Source organism: Odontesthes bonariensis, chromosome 15 (genome assembly GCF_027942865.1).
Source record: "Odontesthes bonariensis isolate fOdoBon6 chromosome 15, fOdoBon6.hap1, whole genome shotgun sequence".
Classification (NCBI taxonomy): domain Eukaryota; kingdom Metazoa; phylum Chordata; class Actinopteri; order Atheriniformes; family Atherinopsidae; genus Odontesthes; species Odontesthes bonariensis.
The window spans coordinates 33,714,402-33,739,122 of NC_134520.1; the positions used below are offsets into that span (position 1 = coordinate 33,714,402).

The 24,721-nt window shown below is 42.9% G+C and overlaps 1 protein-coding gene across 2 annotated transcripts in view; it reads right to left on the bottom strand.

Annotated features, from left to right (window-relative positions):
* LOC142400811 (carboxyl-terminal PDZ ligand of neuronal nitric oxide synthase protein-like) overlaps nucleotides 1-24,721 on the bottom strand; it is a 236,963-nt gene that overhangs the window by 102,820 nt on the left and 109,422 nt on the right. For both annotated transcript variants that reach the window (XM_075486033.1, XM_075486034.1), the window contains exon 5: nucleotides 21,413-21,521. In XM_075486033.1, the coding sequence (XP_075342148.1) occupies nucleotides 21,413-21,521 (109 nt within the window). The remainder of the gene's footprint in view (nucleotides 1-21,412; nucleotides 21,522-24,721) is intronic.

Consider the following 24,721-nt stretch of genomic DNA (forward strand, 5'->3'; position numbering starts at 1 on the left):
TAAACAATGTAAAAATAAGATATAAGAATAAGATAAGGAAAATCTCAGTATATACAATAAACAGTATTTACAATGCTGCTCAGTACCTAATTATTATTATTATTGCACATGCCCGGGTTATTGCACATAGTGAAGTAATGAAATAAATAAATAAATATAGGTAAGTTCATTACTGTCTAACTAAAAGCTTGATCTTTAATAATAAAGATAATAAAGTAAAATAAATAATAAAGATCTTTTTTAATAAAAGAGATCTAAGGTGATGTATTTTTATAGAGAATTTTATATTGTAGAGTTTTACTCCTATGTTAGGATTTCTAGGTGCACCGAACCGTATTTCCACCCATTCCACAGACTCACTACGTATTTATCCGGTCTCAAACATCAGTGCATTCTCAACACACACCCAACAGGTGCGCTGCAGGTTAAATAACACAACTCAGGTCACTTCTGTCGGCTCTGTGGCTCGTTGCTGCAGAGAGCTGAAGTGGAGGGAAAGCTTTCATTTTAAAGCCCCGAGGCCTTCAAACTCCTCCTCACCCGAACGAGCAGAACGGATGCAGCAAAGCCCGGAAGCCAGAACACAACCTGCCAAAGGACGGCCCTTTTTCACGCAAAGAACTTTGGACCGGGGCTCGAGCTTTTGTCACATTTACCAAAGCGTTGAAGCATTCTGTGCCTTCAGACTCCATTTCAGATGAGAAAACTCCTTTTTAGAGTCAGCCTGGTGGTAAATGAACAACGGTTCTGGTGTTCAGCCTCGGCCCCGAACACAAACAGCGAGCTTTGGTTGCAGTCTTATCGTTTTCACAGCGGAATTCACATTTCATATTTATTTTCTAATTAATTTGCGCTGCTTCAGCATCGTTCGGTGCTGAGTCGTTACGACAGAGACTCTGAACAGAAAACTGCAGCCATCACTGATGACTCAGACGCCTTTCTCCCATGGAAACTAAAGTAGCCTTCACTGTTGTCCCAGCTCTTCAAAGAAAATTGTTTTTTTACCACAAATTTCTAAACAGACAATAGATGGTAACAAAATAACAGATTATTATCTGTTAACCACTGCAAAACATCCTCTGAACCTTCAGTCTTCCACCGTCTTTCTCAGAACTAAACCTGTGCCTTACTGGGACATTTTAATTTGTTATCGGTTGTTACCGGTTTGTTATGCTGTTACAGCATCATCAACCAATCAGTAGCATGAATAGGAAGCCATTTACAGTGTTGCATCAAACCCAAAATGACTCTGATTTCAGTTTTCTGGCATCGAGTATTCCTTTTCCTGAGCTTGAGTTTCAAAACTTAATCACATTTTAACTCCTGATTTTATCTATTGTTCTTATTTCTTTCTTTTTTGTTTAAAATTTAAATCATGCTTTTTGTTTCTACTGTTTTAATGTCTCTGTAAAGCACTTTGAATCGCCCTGTAGTTGCTTTGCCTTGATCCAGGAAAAACTGAAGACGTTAAAAGCAGTTTTTATGACGAGGGAAAACAGTTTCTAATGATAGAGAAAGATGTAAAGACAGAGCATCAACCCTCCGAAAAGGTCAGCCTCGGTATTTAATACGATAAAAGGGCAGAAAAGGGCAAGAAAAGCCGAAAATGTGTTGAATTTATGTATGAAACTCCCTTACACGTGGAATGGGATGAATTAAAAGTCATGTTTATTGTAAATGATACGGAAATCTCTGGTGAAAGACAACAAGATGTGAATTTGCAGCAGCTTTTTAACTAGAGTCCGCTTCTAAAGAAGTTTGTGAAGACAAAGGCAATGGCCCTCTGAGCCTGTTTCCGTCCTGTTCGTCTTCCCTTTAATCAATCACCTCCTCCCACTTTTTCCTCTGTGGACCCTTCTAACGCCACACCGGTACCCAGACTGACAGTAAACAGCTGCGTTTTCCTTTAAAAGGTGTTTACAGAGGCAGGCGCTGAGGGTAACGGAGCAGATTCAGGTGTTACTGTCCATAATGAACAAGACTCCCTGACACACAAACAGTTCCTGCTTCTGCCTTCATTGTAAGACTCTGATAGTCCTTCTCACATGCACCTCAGTGTAAATTAAATGGCATATTTTCATGGAGCAAACGTGTAATATCGTTGGTATACTTGTTCTAAGATGCATTTTGTTTGTGCTATAACACGTGCACACCATTCTGGGGGAAATACTTTTTTATCATTCATTGCAAAACACTGCGCATAGAGAAAAGCAGCAGCTGTAGCACCGTGCAGGCCGTGAGTCACCCATCATTTCTTCATGTATTGTCAGGAAAATAGGAAAAATAATTGCAGAAACCATCAGGATACAGTATGTACAAACATAAATGGAAATAAAGCATATAAGGCAAAAACCGAATGTGTTCAATTCTAAAGAGCTTAAAGGTGAATGTCTGGTCTGACCTTTCTCCAACACAGCCTGAACCCTCTCAGACAAACACTCTTAACATTTCTTTAAGTAGTCTTCAGGAATATTTCTCCAGGCTTTTGGCTTCCCTTTTGTTCCGTTCTGTTGAGATGATCCCACACTGCTTCAGTAATGCTGCAGCATGGGCTGCGTAGTGTAAAGTTCTGGTTTGCTTAGTGTCATAAGTTTAACATAAAGGCTGTGTTCGAAATCGCACACTTCTCCTACTACTCCTACTAACTTTTTGAGTTAGTATGCGAGTTTGAGTAAGCGAGAAGTTCCCGGATGCATACTAGATTCTCTGAAATGTTGGGTATGCATCATGAGGTTACTACTCATACTCAAACTACCCAAGATGCAACGTAACGTGACGTCGCCGATCGTCATTTCCTGTCAAAAACGGCAGTTTCAAGCTAGCTACAACGAGGGTAGGTTCACTTCCTGTTTTCAAAACAAAAGCACCAACTGTATGGTAATGGCTTTCCCTATGATAAAAGGCAACGGGTATTTTATTTTGTGAAAATAACAGGAAGTGCGTTGCTCACTGCGGCTAGCTTTAGTAGCGCCGAATTCGTGGGAACTAAATTGTAAACAGCCGGTATTTTGTCAGGTTTTCAACACGTTGGGGATCTAAACGACTACTTTCTCACCTGAAAATGTTTCAAATGTTGCTAAAGTTTACAGAGTTTAGAGCTTAAGGGAAATCAGCTTCAGGCCGGCTGATTTCGGCTCGGGCAGGAGCGAAATGCATTGTGGGTAAACGCTCTGCATACTGTCTGATAGATGAGTATGCAGTATAGAAGTATGTAGTATGTAGTATGCGGTTTCGAACACAGCCATAGTCAATGTTTTTGACACAACAGCAGAAGAAGACATGTAACTGACACATAACTGTGGTAAAGCCCCTGCAGCGTGGGGAAATGCTGTGATAGTCCACAGTATCTACTGTTCATTCACTCGGGATGTTGAATTATAGCACACACATAAGTCAAACTGCAAAATATCCTTAAAAATGTAATGGAAGTACAAACCAGTGGGGAAGACTTTACAATCAGAAATAACTAGAAAAACATAATGAAGTGAAGGAAAGTTTCAGCCACAAGGTTAGATTTTGATCTTTGAAAACCAAACAGAGATCTCAAAGTTGAGGTGAGAGGGAATCAAATGTTTTGCTGTGGGTACGAAAATATCGAATTCTTTTATCTTCTCTGTGGATCCGAGGGCAACACAGAGATCAGGACTGTATACACTGAAGCATATAAACTATACAGTCTGATGTTGGGTTAAATCTATATTTATAACTGGATCTTAAAAATCTATCCTCGTGACCTTTGAAGCCTGTGCAAGATTTGCACCCAGCAGTCCCACCGTGCCGGCAGCATTGTGCAAAGCTGCAGTTGTTTTATGGGCTTTTTGGGGCGATTGCAGAGTGATGCATCACAGCAGTTAAGCCTAATAGTGATGAAATTGTGCAAAAGCTTTTCTTTGACACGGGAAGAACAGAAAGCTTTGACCTCTGCATTAGTTTTAAACCACTTATTGCTGCTTCGGTTAGATTTTAGATGGATGAGGCTGAAAAACGAGATCATAGTCAAAGATAAAACTTAAAACTCCAGCCTGGGGTTAGTTCATCATGAATCATGAGCAGTTTCTGTCTTTGCCTTTCTGTTTGAACTGGTTAGGGACAGCTTCTGGGCAGATTTTAAGAGAGCAAAGGTAATGATGAAATGGTTAAAGGACTACATGTCCGTCGTGGATTTTTTGTGTCGTTGAGCATACAAAACACACATTGATGAGTGTGATGGAGTCAATGTCTGGTTCAGTATCATTTAAGACACCTGAACATGTAGATTAAAGAAGCTGGGACGGACTTTCTGATTAGTAGGTGACTGCTCCATCTCCTGAGCCACAACCACCTCCTTATGACCTACTGTGTTAGCAGATAGAAACCAATCAAATACAATCAAGCACATTTTGATTGAGAATTGCTTCGTCATTCCAAAATTTTATTCCACCCATTACCAAGAGGTCGTCGAACAGCTGCTGCAATGATAGCTGGAAACTATCTGCTTAACTACCGCCTTAAAGTGATACTCCGGAGTAGATTCAACCTGGGATCACTTGAACCATGATATCCAGCCAAGTAGCCCACCCGCAGTTTTTTCAATATTGGCTGAACATCAGCTGAGTTACTGAGTTATCCCGAATAGCTTCGTACAAGGGTTAATGGATCCTGGTCCGTATCTCCAAAATTACCACACTAAAATCACATGCCATGACACCAAACTTCTACAGTAGTACAAATATGGTCTGTACTCACAAAGCGATGCATTTGGAAGTTTGAAAATAGTCCAGGAGTTTATTATTATCAACACAAGCCTGATAGCTTCTCTGCTGCTAAAGCTGCGTCGACGTCACTTCCTTGATCTGGGAGCTTCAAAGTAAGATGAGGGCTGATCTACTACTGTAGACAACAAAGCAAGGCTGCTCAGTTTCTCCATTGATAAAATAATTTCACAACTCTACAACATAAAAATTCATAAAAAAACATGTAGAATATAGTATATACTTTGTTGTCTACAGTAGCAGATCAACCCTCATCTTATTTTGAAGCTCCCAGCTCCCTGAAGTGACGTCGACGCAGCTTTAGCTGCAGAGAAGCTATCAGGCTTGTGTTGATAATAATAAACTCCTGGACTATTTTCAAACTTCCAAATGCATCGCTTTGTGAGTACAGACCATATTTGTACTGCTGTAGAAGTTTGGTGTCATGGCATGTGATTTTAGTGTGGTAATTTTGGAGATACGGACCAGGATCCATTAACCCTTGTACTAAGCTATTCGGGGTAACTCAGCTGATGTTCAGCCAATATGGAAAAAACTGCGGGTGGGCTACTTGGCTGGATATCACGGTTCAAATGACCCCAGGTTGAATCTACTCCGGAGTATCACTTTAAGTCTGCAACATCTCCAGTGTTTGATAAGCATTTAAGCCAATGAGTCAGTCATGTCAACTAGACTTTAGGGATTTTATGTCATTGGTACCTGGGGCCAATCATCCACATAGACTAATTCTTATCTTTTTTTTAATAGAAATGGTGTGATGGCTTTTGGTAAGTAATTTGAAAGGAAAGTAAGGCTGTCCATAAAGTATCTTTAAAAGTTAATATATCACAAAGGCAGTTGATCAATAGTTATCAAAGCTTTTAATCACATTGCATTTATGTATTTCATGTATCCTGATGATGAATTAAAAAGAAAAACACAAGAAACTACAAAAAAAAAATGGACCAGACTCAGTGAATAATTCTCTAAATTCAACAATTAACTTCTAATACTGGCTCAGTACCTAATGGAGAACATCCTGATCCCTATAATCCCTGATATAGACCAGTGAGCAGTGCTGACCAACATGTCATTGGGGTCATCAGGTGGGAACCTCCTTTCATCAGTGTTTCGTCTAGTTGGGCCCACGACACCTCCAGGAGGCTAGAGAGTGATCACTGGCGTCCCAGAGTCACTCCCCTAATGCCAGCCATCACTGCTCCTCACACCAAAACAACCATCTTTTCTTTCCATAACCACAAGCTACCCCAGCCTCTCACCAACTGCACACCAGTCATAGCGGGGTGGGGATTCAAACCCTGGTTTGGGTAGGGGTAGAAATACCCCTTAGTTTATAGTTTGCTGGCTTATGTCATGTCATTGTCAGATGCAGTTTGTAAAGTTGTCAAAAACAATCCAGATAGTTATTAGAAGTTATTTTTGTTTAATTTCTTAATTGAACCATTTCCGTGCAACTTTTCAAAAACAGCAGCGGAAACCTGGCATTGGAGAAAGGCTCGATGGCCCCTTAACTGCGTTGCTTACACATTTGCTGAATAGATAGTCCCTTCCGGCACAGTCTTCATCTTTTATAAAGACAGCTGTCCTGAATCTAAACATTTTTTCACTGAGCCAATTCCCCGGCTGAGCTCCAGTTCTGGCAGCTGACGGGTCCACTAAGTGATGCGTCACTCAAATCCAAAGCTGCCAAGATGTGTTTTGGTTTTTGTTGGATAACTGTCACCATTTCTGTCTGTCTTTATCTTCCTCTCCATAACGTTTCCCTCCAGTCAGTTGGATTGAATAAGTGTACCGTCTCTTTATCTCAGGTTTTCTATCTCTCTCTTCTCTATTCATCAGGCTTCCAGCGAACTGGATCCCTGCAGCAGAGGGTTCCATCTCAGCAGCTATCAGACAGGGGCTCACTAAAAGCGTGATGCATTATTTATCCCGGATTACCCACAGTGATTCAGTGGTGATTTTCCTGCACCCGTGGAAGTCTTGGCACAAGCTAAGAGAAGGGACTAAAGGGGATATAATGCAATCTGGGACAAAGCAGGGCAAACAAACAGAAAGGCTGGGGAATCAGCTCTAAATTAAAGCTTTCACTGCATTTCTCTGGCGTGATGATGAGCTGATTTATTAATCTTCTCTAATCTTGTGTTTCATCCCATTCATCCTAAACTAACGTGAACAAATACATCTTGAAGAAGTGATTTCAGGACCGCGGAAGCTATTATATTAAAACGTTAACCTGAATAAATGTTGGAGCATTTTAAGAAAACATTTCCCAGAAAACTAACGATCCGGGCACAGCTCGGCCTGGCGTTCATCAAACTCCGGAACATTAATGAAAACATTAGTGAGAAATCCCATTAGAGAAAAACAACATCATCCTGTGGGTGTGCGAGTTGGCTGGGATAAACACTGTCAGACCAGTTAAAGGGATAGTTCGCCTCTTCTGACATGAAGCTGTATGACTTCCCATATTAGCAACATCATTTCTGAACATCTTCTTACCCCCTGCTGCGTCCTGTGAGCAGAGTTCCAGCCTCGTTTTGGCGTTAACGAAGGTAGTCCGGCTACTTTGCTAGGGTCCCGAAAATAAAGCGTAAACCAATGTAAACCGTGCAGACCGAGCAGTAAACACCGTAACAGGTGCGGCTATCGCTAGGTGGGTGAACGCACTGATATGAAGGGAGGCAAAAATAGGGCCAAGCGAATGTGAGGTCTGACTTTTTCCTGGAGAACCATTTTGTGATGCAAATGTATTACTCTGTTGCACGCATATTGTTTTGAGAAGCAAAACGCTTTATTTTTTAAACCCCAGCCAACTAGCCGGACTACCTTCATCAACACCAAAACGAGGCTGGAACTCTGCTCACAGGACGCAGCAGGGGGTAAGAAGATGTTCATAAATGATGTTGCTAATATGGGATGTCACACAGCTTCATGTCAAAAGAGGCGAACTATCCCTTTAAAGCTGGAGTAAACGGGCTCATCGGTGTGCATGTAGTTGTGAAATAGCATCCATTCTTTCATTCTTCTTTCACTGGCTTTGCATTTTCTTTCGGATCCGTTTAAACGTCTGTATCATTTAATCAAATTCCTGCCAAACAGACGACCTTGACAGCACTTCAAGCTCCCCTCTGGTTCTGAGGAAGGTGGTGATAAAGGGGCCCCTCTGGTTCTGAGGAAGGTGGTGATAAAGGGGCCCCTCTGGATGCCTCTGCTCCCTCCCGCAGAGGCCAGGCATACCGGTGAGGTAACCTGAGAACTCAAAGTAACACGAAGGCCTTACTCTGTCCAGACTTTATCCTGCACGGAAAAACACGCTGTTCTTCTTCTATTGTTGCCATATATTTCTTTGAGGTAGAGTTTCATAGACGAGTGAGTAAGCTGAAAGCAGAAAGTGACGCCCACACATACATGAATCCTGCAGCAGACAGAAGCTCCTCCTCAGCTGAGACGGATGACCTCTCAGAGGCCAAAATCAATGGTGGATTTGAGTGCTTTTGGGTATTTCCTCTCAAAAAGAAAAAGTCTAGATATGAATCGTAAAACAGTTGGGCTGTAAACACAGCAGAAAAAGTACAAACGGACCGATAAACCAGGGAGCGTATTGACTTCTGAGCGTGTTTACATCCCAGCAAATCTCATCGTCAATGCATCACACCAGGACACTGATTTGTACTGCGGATGGAGGCAAAGACCTCTCAATCTTAAGCCTCCCACTGCTGCAAAAGAACAGTGGAGGTGCACTAGTCGGAGAAGAGAAGAAAAAAGTGCATAGAGGCTGTTAAAATTGGCTTTCTTCTTAGACATTATGAATGCATATTAAATAATCCATGTTGCTAGTTTGTACTTTTCCACTCTGCTCATACTACACAATATATGACCTTAAATGGTCCAAGAATAGTAGTAATAGAATAGTATTTTTCTATTCTATTCTATTCTAAGACTCTAAGATAGCATAGCGAGACTAAACAATTGGTCTGGGAAAGCAGATGCACGCTTAAAACAACATTCACACACGTTGTTTGTCTTATCCAAAGAACACGACAAAGACAGTGTTTAACCTGCTCATGTCCAATTATACTCTGTGAAATAAAGGTTCATATAAATATGAAATGTTTCCGGAAGTCGGGGCTCGGTCTGACGGATGTCCTGCGCTGCTATACTTCACTTGTGACCACCAATAAATACTTTGTTTATCTTGAGATTTCTCCGGCTTGTTCTTGGGCTTCCAATGAAAGAATCGAGTTAACAAGGCTATTCATTCACAGCATCTTAACCAAACAGTAGTGGGACCAACATGAGTACCTTCCCCAGATGATATCAGATCTCAGCCTCGCACACCTTCCTCCCATGTACAGGGTAGTACTCTGTCAACATGCCACCTGCAAGGAGGCCGTTTGAGGAGACGTATTCATGACTTCTGGGATAAATACACAAACAGGCAGGCCTTGGGTCACCTTACCAGCAGCCAGAGATGGGACCAAGTCACACATGTGCAAGTCTCAAGTAAGTCTCAAGTAATTTTGTCTTGGTCAAGTCAAGTCAAGTCAAAGTCACCTTATTATTGCAATTTTACCTGCAGAATCTGATCTTAATAAAGTGAAAACACAAAGATATAAGTAACTGTCAGTAAACATCATTGGCCAATGTGTTCAACCTGTCCACCCCGTATCATATCAAGCTAACGTTAGCTAACTACCGACTAGGCTAACAGGATAATATTAGCTAATTTGACAGCACTTACTGGTCAGAACGGATCTTTAAATGACGAACAAAGTTGGAAGTTGTCGTCTGGCTGTCTGAGATGTTGATGCCGCATGTCTTGCACTGTGCTGTTCGTCTTTTGCCGTCAAAATGGTGATTACGAAAGCCGAAGACAACGACTCTCGGTCCCCCTCCCGCTGACATATTGATGCATATCTGATATGAGTTTATTCTCTCCAATAAACACTAAGGTATGTAGAGAGGGCATGGCTGAGTGACAGGGTAGGGATCCAATCATGACACCATCTCAGCCTCAAGTCAAATCAAGTCCCGAGTCTTTAACTTCCAAGTCCGAGTCGAGTCTAAAGTCTTTTATTTTTTGTCAAGTCAAGTCACAAGTCACCAAAACAGTGACTCGAGTCCAAGTCACAGTGACTCGAGTCCCCATCTCTGCCAGCAGCTATACAGCAGACGTGAACATCAACAGAGCCATTAGCCGCTTTCGGACAGAGCCGTTCTAAGAACGCAGTTATCAGAACTGTCCTACTCAAATTTCGTTCTGATAACTGTCCTTCTGTTTCAGTCTGCATTCGCACATGAGACGGGACCTGATAGCAGACATCCCAAGTCTCTCAGAAGGTCCGGGAGTCTCCCTGATATTGATAGTTAATCACGGATGCCCGCGAGTCGGATTAAATATCCCGTATTTTAGACTATGAGGGAGTTTTTTTTTTTTTTTTTTTTCAATGCGAGTGAGAGCGTGCAGGCAATAAAATAACTCGTGCACCATGCGCGTTTCGACTGCGCAGGCACGAGAGAGAGAGGTGTGGGGAGAGGTTGCTTGTGAAACCTGTGCGTATCTGTCCAAAGCGACGCTCTGTTCAACGAGCGTCCAGAGGGGGGGGGGGTTCATCTCCCTGAAATTAGTTTTTGGAACTTGGGATGTCTGTGATAGGGACTGATGCGCCGCGCGCAGCCGTCTGCGTCAGTGATGTGTTACGTTAAGTGCCACATTCAACAACAAAACAAAACCCGGTAAAAGTAAGGAGAGAAGAAAAAACACCACCAAGAAGCTAATATGGAGAGCGGGGAGGCCACCGTGTTCATGGTCTGCATGATGGTGATATCAATCATGGACGATCACATCAGGCGTCTAATATCGAGGCTGGAAAAGCTCACAGAGAGAGTCAGGAGACGATACTTTTTCATTTCATGAAGGAAGAAAGGAGAGCAGAGTGCCAAAGACAAATGAGACCAGTGTAAGTTTAACTTATTAAACATCCGCCGGTTGTGTCTGTGTCGTATGAGGAAACATTTCAGCCGTGACAGCATGACATGGGGCGTAGCTACCGACCACCAAACACCTCCGTTAGATTCGTTCTATAAGAACTATGAAAAGACCCGACCTCGGAGAAGGAGCTAAATAGTTATAGGAACTAAGGGAGAAAGCCCCGAGTTCCTGTATGTCCGAACACGGGAGAAAACGGCCCCGCGGATTAAAAGGTTATTAGAACTGCCAAAGGTTCCTACAGTCCGAAAGCGGCTAATGACCTAAAGCATGTCTTTAGATCAGTCTGGTACCACCAGCTATGTGTCATCCTCCAGCACCTTTTAATCCGTATCCTCTATCAGAAGAAGGCATCTGTGTTACGGACCACATCCTGCCAACAATTGCAGGCCAGCAGCGTGTCGTCAGCAGCGCAAAATCAGCTGCAGAGATTCCACTTGGCACTTGACAGTAAAGGCCAGACTCAACTCTTTTTCCTGCAAAGGCTGTGGTTCTTCAGTGTATTTGGCACTATGCTGCGAATGTTTTACGAGTATGCGGTCAGCACAATTTCCTGCGCTGTGATCGGCTGGTGCAAAAGCCTGAGGGTGAGTGACCCATGATGAAGTTATTAAAAAAGATGGCATATTAATCAGGGTGAACCGATACAATCTAATCAATGGAGACGAGGGTTTTTGTCAAGATTCTCAATCACGGTCAGTGCCTCTGAGCCTCTAAACGGGGTCATGGTGGGCGAGAGAATACCGATGACTGAATGATTCACTGAATGCCACTAGAGGACCTTAAATTTGACCTTAAATGGTTAAAATTTTATTCAATACATGGCTTCATGGGCACAGATAGCCCGATCCGCCCCCCCAACCCGTCCGTACTTAAGGCGGCAAACATCGCCAATAAAACCAATGATTAACGTCCCGTTACTTTGACTAATTCACATTGCAGCGTGCATTGAGAGCCCGGCGTTTGTGAGCTACAACTAATGATGCGTTCCAGTTGTACACGGATGTAAGAATGTCCTAGATCCAAGTCAGATTTTTTACTCTGAACCCCATGTGAAGTCGGATTAATCTGCTGTTCACGTTAAAAGCAGTTACATGCTTTTTTTGCATGATTGTAAGGATTGGATGAGCTGGGAGTGCTCAACTTTGGGGGTCACATGGTTTCCCGAGTTTCATTATAAGTGAACGCACCAAAGGGACGACTGTCACTCCCCAGGGTCCTAAAGAGCAACGGGTTGCTGCACATGACGGAGCGGATGATTTCAATTCAAAAGAAAAAAAGATAATCAGAGTGTTTTTTTCTAAAAACAAACAATGTAAGTAGTAATGTAAGCAAACTGTTGGGCCCATAGGGGATTACAAAAGTAACTAATTGAGCACCAGTTAAAGGGATAGTTCGCCTCTTTTGACATGAAGCTGTATGACATCCCATATCAGCAACATCATTTCTGAACATCTTCTTACCCCCTGCTGCGTCCTGTGAGCAGAGTTCCAGCCTCGTTTTGGTGTTGAAGAAGGTAGTCCGGCTAGTTGGCTGGGGTTTAAAAAATAAAGCGTTTTGCTTCTCGAAACAATATGCGTTCAAAAGAGTAATACATTTGCATCACAAAATCGTTCTCCAGGAAAAGGTCAGACCTCACAATCTCTTGGCCCTATTTTCTCTCCCTTCGTATCACTGCCTGCTGTGTAGACCGTGCAGACCGAAGTGCAGACCGAGCAGTACACCGTAACAGGCGCGGCTGTCGGCAGCAGGCAGTGATACGAAGGGAGAGAAAATAGGGCCAAGAGATTGTGAGGTCTGACTTTTTCCTGGAGAACGATTTTGTGATGCAAATGTATTACTCTGTTGAACGCATATTGTTTTGAGAAGCAAAACGCTTTATTTTTTAAACCCCAGCCAACTAGCCGGACTACCTTCATCAACACCAAAACGAGGCTGGAACTCTGCTCACAGGACGCAGCAGGGGGTAAGAAGATGTTCAGAAATGATGTTGCTGATATGGGATGTTACACAGCTTCATGTCAAAAGAGGCGAACTATCCCTTTAAGTTATGCAAAAAAAACTTATTGAGTTGAAATCCTTTGTTGACAGCTTGGTCCCCCCCCCTGCTTGGCTTCATGGCTTTAACAGGGTCAATTGATTTTAAAACACTGCTCATGTAAAGTTACCACTTTAAACCATCATGTTAAGTTTAAAATATACAACTTGAAACTGTAGATTATTTAGGCTTTAAAAAGAAAAACAAATCGTTCTGTATGTGGGCTACAGAATCACCCCCGAGGGCAATATGTCACATGTGTCGAAAGCAGGCTGAGTTAAAGATAAAAGCGTCTGCTAAATGCATAAAGATAAACATACTGGATTAGACTGGATGGGTTTCAGGGCTGTTTATCCATTCATAACACAATAACACTGCAGTCCCTCAATCTGACACAGCTCAGCTTTAATCCTTTCGAAATACTAGAAAATTAACAGTAAAGTAAAGTAAGCAAACAAAGACATAAAACTTGTTTTGTTTAAACCAATGATCATCATTTTGTAGCCTTTACGATTACTCAGGTGGGCATTAAGTGCATTTGCATAAGTAATTAAACAAGGAACATGCGGCCTATCAATTTAATTATAACAATAACAAAGCACGTCTGCCAGCTGCAAGGTTTTCATTCAGCAGCAGCAGCAGGAGCGGCCATTATCCGGTTTAAATGACCATAACCATGTTTCACACATCATCTTTCATCATGAATCTTTTAATATGCTTGGCTTATTAATGCCTCGTTGGTATAAAGACAGGACAGAGGAAGGGATGATACCACCACCTGCCTTCACGCTTGTTTTTGTGTCCAATTAAAACTCTGATCACTGGATGGCTGATCTCCTCGGGCCCTGTGGGCTGAGTGGTAGGGCGTGCACGGACCAGGCTTATCCAGGCACACTGCCTGGATGCTGAATCGGATTGGGGCCTGGTGCACAACTCGGGCTCTAATTCTTATTTCTCTTCTGCCATTGTAAAAGGTTTACACTGTTCTTCTCTACAATAGAGCGTGAAAGGGGCTGAACAAACCAAATCGCCTTGCCTTTGTCTATTAGTATGATCACCAGTATGTGTAGTCTTTATTCTAATCTACTAAATTCAACAATCTATAAGAGAGCTTTTGTCAAGTTGGAGGCAAGTGCAGTTGCTTCACACTTCAGCCAAGTGATGACGAGCTCATCAGGGATGCCCACATCCGGTCCTGGAGGGCCGCTGCCCTGCAGGTTTTAGGTGTTTCCCTGCTTCAACACACCTGATTCGGATTAAATGGATCTCTTCAAAAGATTGTTAAGTTCTGATCAAGCCTGCTAATGAAGCATTGATCTATATGGGTCTACATGGTGAGATTAATTCGATTATAGCTACAGTTGGGTTATGCTCCTTATAGCCTCGTTTCCACTATGCAGTCCGGTACGAGTCGGTTTGGTACGGTACGGTACGGGTCGGGTCTCTTTGGGGTCAGCTTTGCGCTCCCACTGTACAAAGGGGACCCTCAGGGGTGGGCGGAGTGCGTGCCAAAGCGTAAATAGCAAATAACAGCAAATAGTAAATAACATCCATCATTTCGAACCACCTCCAAGCTTCTTCAGATTAATGCGACACCGGCTCGCGGTCCGGTTGAAACCACTCTCTGACATTTTTGCAGATATCAGCTGGAAAACTTTTTGGTTTGGCACACCGCCATCGAGCTCCCGCTGCACAGCCTCCTCACCGACACCGGAGAGCAGAGCCTGGAACCGGTCCTGTGTGCTCGGTACCCCAAGCAGAAGGGCTACAGACATGGTAACGGGTTCCATGGTAACGGGTTCCATGGGACCGGTACGCTTTGGTGGTAGTGGAAACACTGAAATAAGCAAACCGTTCTGAACCGACCCGTACCGGACTGCAGAGTGGGAACAAGGCTTATTTGAGCAAGGGTAATTGTCCTTGGATATATGGCGGTGAATGAATGGGATCAGAGGCACAAAGCGTGTCGTACCCCGGTATGATAGGTGGCGCTGTACCCATTCCAGCTGTTGCTAATAGAGCCACTTCCTGTTGACCTCTTCACCACCAACTGATTCACCACGTGCTTCAGCGTCTACAAGCAGGTTTAGAGTGACTTTCAACCCAGTTATCTCGGGGTCTGAATCCGATCCGATCCAGTTTATAGTCAGATTAAGGTGTCTACATGAACTTAATAACTCAGTCTGATTGTAATTTAGCCAATAATCCGATCCTTTCAGTGTCATGTAACCCCACTGACATCTGTCATCTATAGAACTGCTCAGCTTGCATGCCTTAGAAAACTTAAACTTTACTTTCTGCTACAAAGTTGTGAAGAAACTCGGCCCTCAGCCCTTGTTCTCGCAGTTCTGACCCTTTGACTCTGCTCTGAGCTCAAACTGCCTCTTATTATAATCAGGGGGAAAATGCACAGCCACACACAATCACACAAAAGCACTGACCTCTTGCTGCTCCATCACCTGCACTTCACTTCTGCATAACAGAAGCCGGGTCATTAATTAGCTGCCATTAAAGTGTTGGTGGGGGGACAGAGGGGTGAATGAGAGAGTGTTGGAACTATTAGCCCACTGAAGCCCTTGGTGTCATTCTGATTTAAAGCTCAGACATTTCTTTCACAGCTAGCGGTTTAGAGGCGAGCCGTCTTCCTCTGCTGTTGGACGTGTAAATATGACACAAGGTGTCAATAAAAGAGCCCAAGTGGTAGTTAACTGAACCTTTCTTTTATTGTCCTTTTGAGAGTCTGTGAATTTAAATACTTTTCCATCTTTTATTGCATGGACAGTGAATATGTGCTTATGTGTTCCTGGGCTTCCTCCGCAGGGTGTCTGGGCTTTTCCTTACAGATAGGGTGAGAAGCTCGGTCATCCGGGAGGGGCTCGGAGTAGAACCAGATGAGGTGGATCGGGCATCTAGTTAGGACGCCTCCTGGACGCCTCCCTGGTGAGGTGTTCAGGGCCCGTCCCACTGGGAGGAGACCCGGGACACGTTGGAGAGACTATCAGTGGGGTCACATGGCACTGAAAGGATCAGATTATTGGCTAAAATACAACAAGAATGAGTTGAGGGAGGGTAATTCTCCTTGGATATATGGCGGTGAATGAATGGGATCAGAGGCACAAAGCGTGTCATACCCCGGTATGATAGGTGGCGCTGTACCCATTCCAACTGTTGCTAATAGAGCCACTTCCTGTTGACCTCTTCACCACCAACAACAACAACAAACTCAGGCATTGGAGAAAGATGGAGAACGCAGAGCCAGATGAAGCTACGTCCCTCTACATTTGGTCTGTGATGAGCTGCTTGTTGCACAAACTCGATGCCCAACGGAGCATTCTCCATCGCGTTGTTTGTTTCTTTCTGACGGCGACAACAACAGGAATATCGTCTCCTTTGACTTCCGGGTCACGACCCCGGGAAAACATCTGGAGCATGCGCAGAACGCAAAGTCTGATTCACCACGAGCTTCAGCGTCTACAAGCAGGTTTAGAGTGACTTTCAACCCAGTTATCTCGGGTCTGAATCCAATCCGATCCAATTTATAGTCAGATTAAGGTGTCTACATGCACTTAATAACTCAGTCTGATTGTAATTTAGCCAACAATCCGATCCTTTCAGTGCCATGTAACCCCACTAATTGTGGCAGATGATGGATGGACTTACGGTGACCAAACAATTGTGTTTAATGTAAAATCAGACTCATCTGATAATGACAAACATATATTTGAGCCACTTTTGGACTTCCTGTTATCGCTGCCAATCCTTTAAGTCTCTCTTCGCCGTTTCTGGTGTTTCAGCCTCCAACTGTTGCTGCATTGATTGCCTCTAATTCACCTGGTTTCTAACTGAAGAAAACTCTTACACACCCAAATAACAGGCAGAGATGGTAACAATCTTTTCAGTTTAGCAGTATATCCTCACAAACTTTACATTTCTTCAAGTATTTTCCCTTTTTGGGATTAATAAGGCACTTCCACCTGCAGGAAACTTTCAGCTTTTATGCTAAAGAGTCATGTTTAAGGTTTGGAAATGCAACAAGTTTTAATTTTACAGGTTTATGGTTTTTAATCTAAAACACCGGGTTAGCATCTGGGGGGTAAATACCATCCTGATGGCAAAAGATACAGCAAAACACGAAAAGGTTCATATTTATAAGTCTGAAATGAATGCATCACACAATTTTTTTTTTTTTTGTTGTTGTTTCTGAAAACGTAAAATGGCAACATCTCTCCCTGAAGACCAGGCTGCTGCAAATAAAGGCCACAAGAACAGACAGTTTTCCTTCATTTCAGTTTGTAACAATAAGAATGTTTTCAGAGAGCTTCCCGCTTGTCAGTCATCGAATAAACTCAACAGAAACCGTCCCAGACTGAGAAGGAAATATTAATCCAGAGAAATGAAGCAGCCAGTTGTAACTGTAAAACATAATCATGTTAACCATAAGAAGAGGCTGTGTGCACACAGCTGAACGGCCTCGGGGCTTTGGTTGCCCCAGAGACTTTTGGTATGCGACACTTTCCATTTTGTCTTCGACTCAGAATGTCAGTGCATGCGTGTGCACGTGTGTGTGTGTGCACGTGTTTACTCATGTTTCAAAGTCGGTCTGTCTGCAGGAGATAATGCGGCAGTGTGAGCTTCACCCGGCTAACCCCTGTACTTAACCATCAAGTCCTCCGAATTGGCAGCGAAAGTGGAAAATTGGGAGCAGGTTTTCAGACTCACTGCGTCACCGGACTCATTTGAGCTCATTTCAACATATCCAACCCAAAAAGAGCCTGAAGCATGTTCCTCAGGCCTCAGTGCAAGCAGGATGAACTGCTGCATCTCCTTACTGGAGGCTGTCGCAATGCGACATTAACGTGAGCTCAGAGAAGACTAGGGATGGGAATTGATAAGATTTTTACGATTCCAATTCCATTTTCGATTCTGCTTAACGATTCGGTTCTTTATCGATTCTCATTTGGAAACAAACCGGTCGATTGGCATCAACTTTGTTTAGTTTAGAAGTAACCTGAGTCATAACCTTACAAACCCAACAACGGTGAGGTCCACATTGGTCTATCATGGCCTGGGTAATTGAACTCTTCCTGCTCTGGTGAAAGGAGAAGCTGGAGGTAGAGGTGAACTGGGGGTAGTACCACCAGCCTCTGGCTCTGAGCCAGTCAGGCTCTGTCTCTCATGATTTCATCTAAATGTAATGCCTGAGAAGGCATTCATTTAACCTTAACCGTTACTAACAGCAGCTTTTACAATCAGGCAAATGGTGCTAACATGATAGGCAGTGTTTGTTAGTTAGTTAGTGACCTGCAGTGTTAGCCAAGGACATGCTAATGTTGCTAACGTTGCTGCTGCTGCTGGGTTGAGATTCACCAACGTTAGTCCGGAGCGGATCGAAAACGCGACATTCATTCATAGTTATTGCATGTTGGTAGTATTTCCTAACCTGACTACGTCATACTCACGATTCTAGTCAGAATGTGAGTCTGATACCGCTGGATAGAGTTTTGAGTATGAGGCGTGTTTCAACCGAACCAGGAGAAAAAATGCCTCTTCGCTCAATTGGATAGACCTACAACCAATCAGAGCAACGTAGTATGTGACGTAGATTAAGCGACACACACTTGTTGTAGGAAGGACGGCAAAAACATCTTTTCTATCGATAAAAGCCTTTATCGCGTTCCTCTGTTCATCTTTCAAAATGAATGCAATGTGGAGATCCTGTAGAACAGACTCGATGGCAGAATCTACACACCCTAGCTCTCCAGCAGCAGCCATGTTTATTTCAAACAAATTCAAACCAAGCGCTCTTTAGTGACGTAGTCGATAATGTCCCTGTTGATCATCTGTCCATCATCGTATAAAGCCCGCCCTGGCAATCTGATTGGGTCGACTGTCGCGATGTCGAGCATAGATATTTCCCCAACTGAGCAGAGCCAGACCGAACTTCCCGACCAAAAATTTTATGGGCGGGGCTAAGTTTGGCTGGCACCCAGGCTAGGTATTTCCTCCCTTTGGTGAAATATTCACTTTGCAAGTTGCCCAGTTGTCGTGTTTTTTAGGGATGTGTAACCAAACTTTCGAGCAATTGTACTGCGCCATACTGTTGGCTGCTGGCTGCACTGGACTCGCCACGCAACATTGCGTGGTGACGTCAATCGCGCCCACTGGAATCGATAAGGGAATCGTTTGCAAAATTGTCAAACGATTCCAAGGAATTGAAACAGTGGGAACCGGTTCTCAACAAGAACCGGTTCTCGATTCCCATCCCTAGAGAAGACGGATCGCTCCGTACGTGACTCGAATGACGGGCCGTGGAGATGTGACGCTGTAGTGTTTGACTTTCTCCGTCACACAGGGACAAAGTCTGATGAGACAGAAAGGGCTGCCACATGAAAACACATCATCTGCCACTCTCTGTGATCGCTGCAGCTTCTGCAAGTTTAATTTTCGTCTCGCAAAACCAACCGTGAGATAAAGTAAACTTTATCGATGTTTTTCTCCTAAATGTCAAGTCTGTCACCTCAACAAAGACCAAAGGATGCTTTACATCGACCTCGGTGCCTGTAGGAGAACACGGGGATAGCATTTCCAATAGGATAACAAGCCGGATTATATGTTAAAATGTTAAAAACCAGCTGTGGTCTATGTAATGACCAACAGACAGCTGATATGTGTCAGCACGTGTCAGACGGGACGCGTCCTCACTCCAAACAAAAAGGTCACGAGTGACTCCTGCTTGTGGCTTACTGGGATCCGCTCTGTTTTACACTGTTTCTGTCTTATAAAATGCATTTCTATATTTTTGCTGCTGCTCAAAGATGCCACTCTGCTTTATTCATCCGATCAAGAATGTAAATGTAAATGTATTTTATTTCTACAGCCCTTTACAGACAACCCTTACGGTGTACCAAAGTGCTTTACAGCAGGTAATAAATAAAGAGAAGAAGAAGTAAAAACAAATAAAAACAATAAAAGAACAGTGAAAGCAATAAAATACAACTAAATCAAATAAGATAAAATAAGATAAAAGTGTCATCATACTACTGGGTATTAAAGCCATCCTTGCATAGGATGCATATATCCGCTAATCTCAGACATAAGTTCAACCCTAGTTTGTCTCCAATCTGTCTTAAATGTAAAACAGAAATTGGCACTCTAACTCAGGGGTTCCCAAACTTTTCCATGCCAAGGCCCCCCCAAACAGTATTAGCTTCTGGCCGGGGACCCCCTTTGCAAACCACAGACAATGCTACAAAATATGTAAAGAAACATCAACTTTTAGAACGTATTTTCTTTCTTTTATTCACGGACAGCAGCTCGCTGTGTGAATGCAGCCTGACTAACTGCTCTTCTTTACGTCTGAAGAAGTCTGCCGGATGTTTTTGTATCAGGTGACGCCGAAGTTTCGCAGGTTTTGAACACTCATTTGAGAGGGCCTCCAGACAGAGGACGCATTTCGGGCAATCGTGGCCATTTTTCTGTACGGCTGTACAGCCAAACTTAATGTATGCTGCATCATACTTTCTGATTTTAGTCGGCCAGTTCTTTCGGTCTCTTCCTAGTCAAAAATCTGTCCATTTTGGCTAAGCTAGCTACACGCTAGCTTGAGGAGCAGAGCAGCTTGAGAACAGGCGCAAACTGCCAGGTCTACAATGTTTTGACTGGCAGCCAATCAGAAAGACAAGCATGGCAGATAACATTTCGATATGATATATTACTATATCATATCGAAATGAAAAGTATTTTACAATACTGATTAAAAAAATGTGACAATTTTTTATAATGATTAAAAAAATTTCTTTCTATTTTTTTCTTATCTTCACTCCAATTTTCTGGGGGCCCTCTAACGCCGGCCCCCACTTTGAAAACCACTGCTCTAACTCACTGTCTTTGGTCCTGCCATAAGCTGCAGAAATATTGGTCTAATGTCTTAACAGAAATTGAAAAGAACTGGGATTAAAGCTGGGGATGGACCCACTGTCTCTTATATTGGCCTTCCTGCTAAAGGTGTGAGGTTAACAAATCAAAGACTACAGCAATAAGGAACCAAATGTTGAGGGACGGCATGAAGTGCTGTTTGAGTTGGTGCCTCTGGAATACTTGACTTGTGCATCACATTCAAACTCCAACCAATTTTATGAGGTTTGGAAACCTTATTTGAATTACATGGACCCCAATGTATCTTCCATTATTTGGAAGGTCATAACAACGGGACACATTGTTGTGCACCCATTCTTCTTTTCTTTACCCATTTATGAACTTCTTTTTTACTGTCTTTACCGATGTGGATACTGTTTAAGTGTAACTGAGTCATTGTGTGTTGCCTTAGTGTTGTGTTGGAGTTTTGTGTTTGTTTTCTGTTGATAAAGGAACTGTTAAAAGCTCAGATAAATACGATGGGGCGAGGCCGTTAAGAGCTTTAAAAACAAACATTAAAAGTTTAAAATCAGTTCTATAAAGGACAGGAAGCCTCCGATGTTAGAAGATAATTACTGCTAATCTAATCTGCTTAAAATGTCTTACTGGAAAGAATAAAACATTCACATCTGATCATCCAGAGGAAGCTGATGGGACAGATGCAGAAATGCTGCACCTGGAGCGTATCTGCCCGGCACATAAAGACCGTCTGTGTCTCACCTTCTTCTTGGACTTAAAGACATTGCAGCGGAAGACGTTGCTCTGTCCGTCTCTGGCGATATAGCTGAAGATCTTCAGATCCTGGGAGTCGTGCGAAACGTAGAATATCCTGAAAAAGAGTCAAAAAAGATGGGAAAAGTTTAGGAATGAAAAAGAAAACATAAGAAAAAATTAACCAAGCTCGGCTGCAATTGTGCAAAATTATGCATTTAAGATGCAAAATAGACACCTGGCTCGTTTCCGTCGGATACTTAAAAGGGGGAAAAATAAAGAGTTTTATGTTTGCTTCAACCCAAAGTAAAGCAACCACACTCCCTGAGAAACTAGAGTGGTAATTATGGGGAAATGCCATTCAAATAGAACAGCAACGACAGGTGTTTCCATAGATTTTGTGTTGTTTTGAAGGCAGTTTGGAACATTAAAAGTTAAGTGAAGTTCATTCAAGTGCACCGAGGAGGGAAACTTTTTATGAACTGAAGTTATGATGAGAAAACTACCACGTGGGAAGGTTTTAGATAAAAAAAAAAAGAACAGCTCTGCTGGTGCGGAGAGACTAAAGGAAAGTAACAGCGAAGCGATAAACAATGTAGGTTAAACAAGAAGAAGCAAGTCTTCCCAAAGGGTTAGGGTTAGATCTAACCCAAAAGATCTGCAGGAGAGATGAAGCACTGCAGATGGAAAGGTGGAGGCAGCCAACATATTAAAAAAGAAGATGGATGCTCAGAGAATCTTGGCATTTAGCTTCCATACGGTGAGCAGGTGTAACAGTCCCAGGCTTCAGTTTCGTATCATTTCAACAGTGTTCTGTTGTTATCGGGGGTAGATTAGCACTTGTTCCGGGCTGTGTTGGTAAAAGTCGGAACACTCGCTCGATAATAATTCGCAGTGCACGCTACTCTGTTTCGTGTCGGACTTAAAAAAAACCAAAATACCTCCACACCGCCGAGCTTTTCGGGCCCTTCTTATCAACAATGTCATCAACAATGTCATCAACGATGTCATCGCTTACGCCTTGGGCTCACACCCCAGCGCCGCTTCTCAGCAGACACGCCGATTTTTCCCAGTGGCCACTCGTGGTATTGCAACAACAAAAAATCCCCAGCGGCCCAAAAAGCACTTTTCCCATAGACCACAATAGTAAAAGAGATGCCTGTAAAACTGTTCACAGGACGCCTCCAGCTGTAACCGCTGTTATTTACTAATCTTTGTTTTCTATATTTTTAAGTCATGGACTTTTTATCCGTCAAAAAGTTTTCTAACGGCCAGAAAAGCCCCAGAAAAGTCTCTTTTCCTAGCATGTGTACGTAAGTGCACGTCCTCATCGCATGATGGGAGGCCCCAAAGCATCATGGGGGGTGACTCTACCGCGCATGCTCTATGGGCCACATAACGCGGAAGTAAACCCGGAAGTCAGAAACTTTTCCGGCATACGCGCCAGGCGAGCAACTCCATTGTAATGGACCATTTTGTGGTCCCTTATTCAGTTAATATAATACAGCCATACTTGGGCTGCGTCTTCCGTCGTTTCTTCAGCGGGAGCCCTCGGTTTCTGTGTTTATACGGCTGCAGCAGCACAAACAAACGTGCCACAGCTAGCTGCTAGCATGGCTCTATTCCAGCCACGTGATTGGTTCAGCGTGGCGCAACTCTCGTTGTCATTGGCTGTTCGTATCGTCTGTCATACGATGGATGAATAGAATCTATGGAAAAGTATATCGACCGTGTTTCATATCGTTATCGTTTTATGGCCCAGCCCTGTGTTGATGATGGCATTTACGAGCAAAATAACTAACAAAACAAAGTGTTTGTCTGATCTTTTACGCCACTAACATAGTTTAAACATACTGCACCATTTATCAGTTAGTTAACACACTTCTTTTAAAAGACAAACTGGCATTTATTAGAAAAGAATATCAGTACATGACAGATGAGACAAATCCACAGCAAAAAGACAGCAACACAATGACATTACATCATTAAAAGGGTGAAAACTCTTCAGGGGGAGATAGCAGCCTGATAATCCCTGCGTTACCCTGTTAACGGCACTTTTTAAAAGTTTGATCGTGAACCTACCGCTACTCTCTGACTACAATGATGTATATACTGCATAATCAGCCATTTTTTGGGGGGTAAATGGTGCCGTGTGGACATGATTCTCCTCTCAAAGGTTCAGTGTCCCTTTAAGGGCCTTTCAAGAAAGGCAGGCTGTTATTATTCAAGCTTACAAGTCTAAAATGGTGGAGTGAAGGCAAATTTTTCTGTCTTTTTACCTTAAGAAAAGGGGGAAAACACTATTGTGAAAAACCTAGATGCTTAAACCTCATGCAAACTCCAACTGGGATACAGGTCATTTTCAAAGTAAACATGACAGCATGTGACTGGATTCTGATACGATCGCACTCTGAAGCCTCTCATTGTGTCACTTAATGCAGTGAACTTAAAATATCAAGTTACTGCAGAATACCTCAGGCGGAACAGCTTTGTAATTGGGTGATTAGTGCCGTAATAAGAGGCTGGGCGTATGACGCTTTGAGTAATTTATCACACTGAGGCAACGGACAACCAGGCAAGAGCCAGAAATTAGAGGAAGATTATGCAAATGATGCTGCCGTTTGAGCCAAGATGTGTGTCTGAGTGCATTTGTTGGTGTCGTTGTAATCCCAGATATCATCTATCATCCATCTACACTGCCTGACATTCTCTGTGGTATTTGTTTTGGCCTTTTCTCTGGAAACCAGAGCAGCTAAGGTGCTGTGGTGTGGACGGGGATCTCTGTTCGCCTCGCTCAGTTTCTTCCTGATTTCTGATGAGCAGAGCAAAAAGCACGCCCCGAGAAATGAGGGTGTGCCTTTAGGTAAATTCAAGTACTTCAATAAAAAATAAAAGAGACTTAGGAAATGTTTAAAACATATGTAACCCATATGTAACCTAAAAAACAAACATTCACCTATCCATGGGGGGGAAAAAACGAGTTTAGGAAACTTAGCGCTACATGTTTCCTCAAGTTAGATGTTGAGTTTCTGCTGAAATGTGCGTTTGTTTTGGTTGCCACAGAAGACACATAATGTAGCTGCTGTTTCTCACTCTTTGTAAGGTAAACATGCTACTAGAAGTATAACTTTTTCAAAAACTTACTCAAGTAAATGTAACTCGGTACTACCCACCTCTGAAACTGCATATATATGAAACAGTATCAGTAAATCCTGCAGTTCAATGAGCGAATCTGTGCTTTTGTTGCTTTTCACCAGCCTTAAATGCTCAAAGTTGGCTCGACCAGAAGTTTTCAGATGAATGCTGAAACGGGTCTTT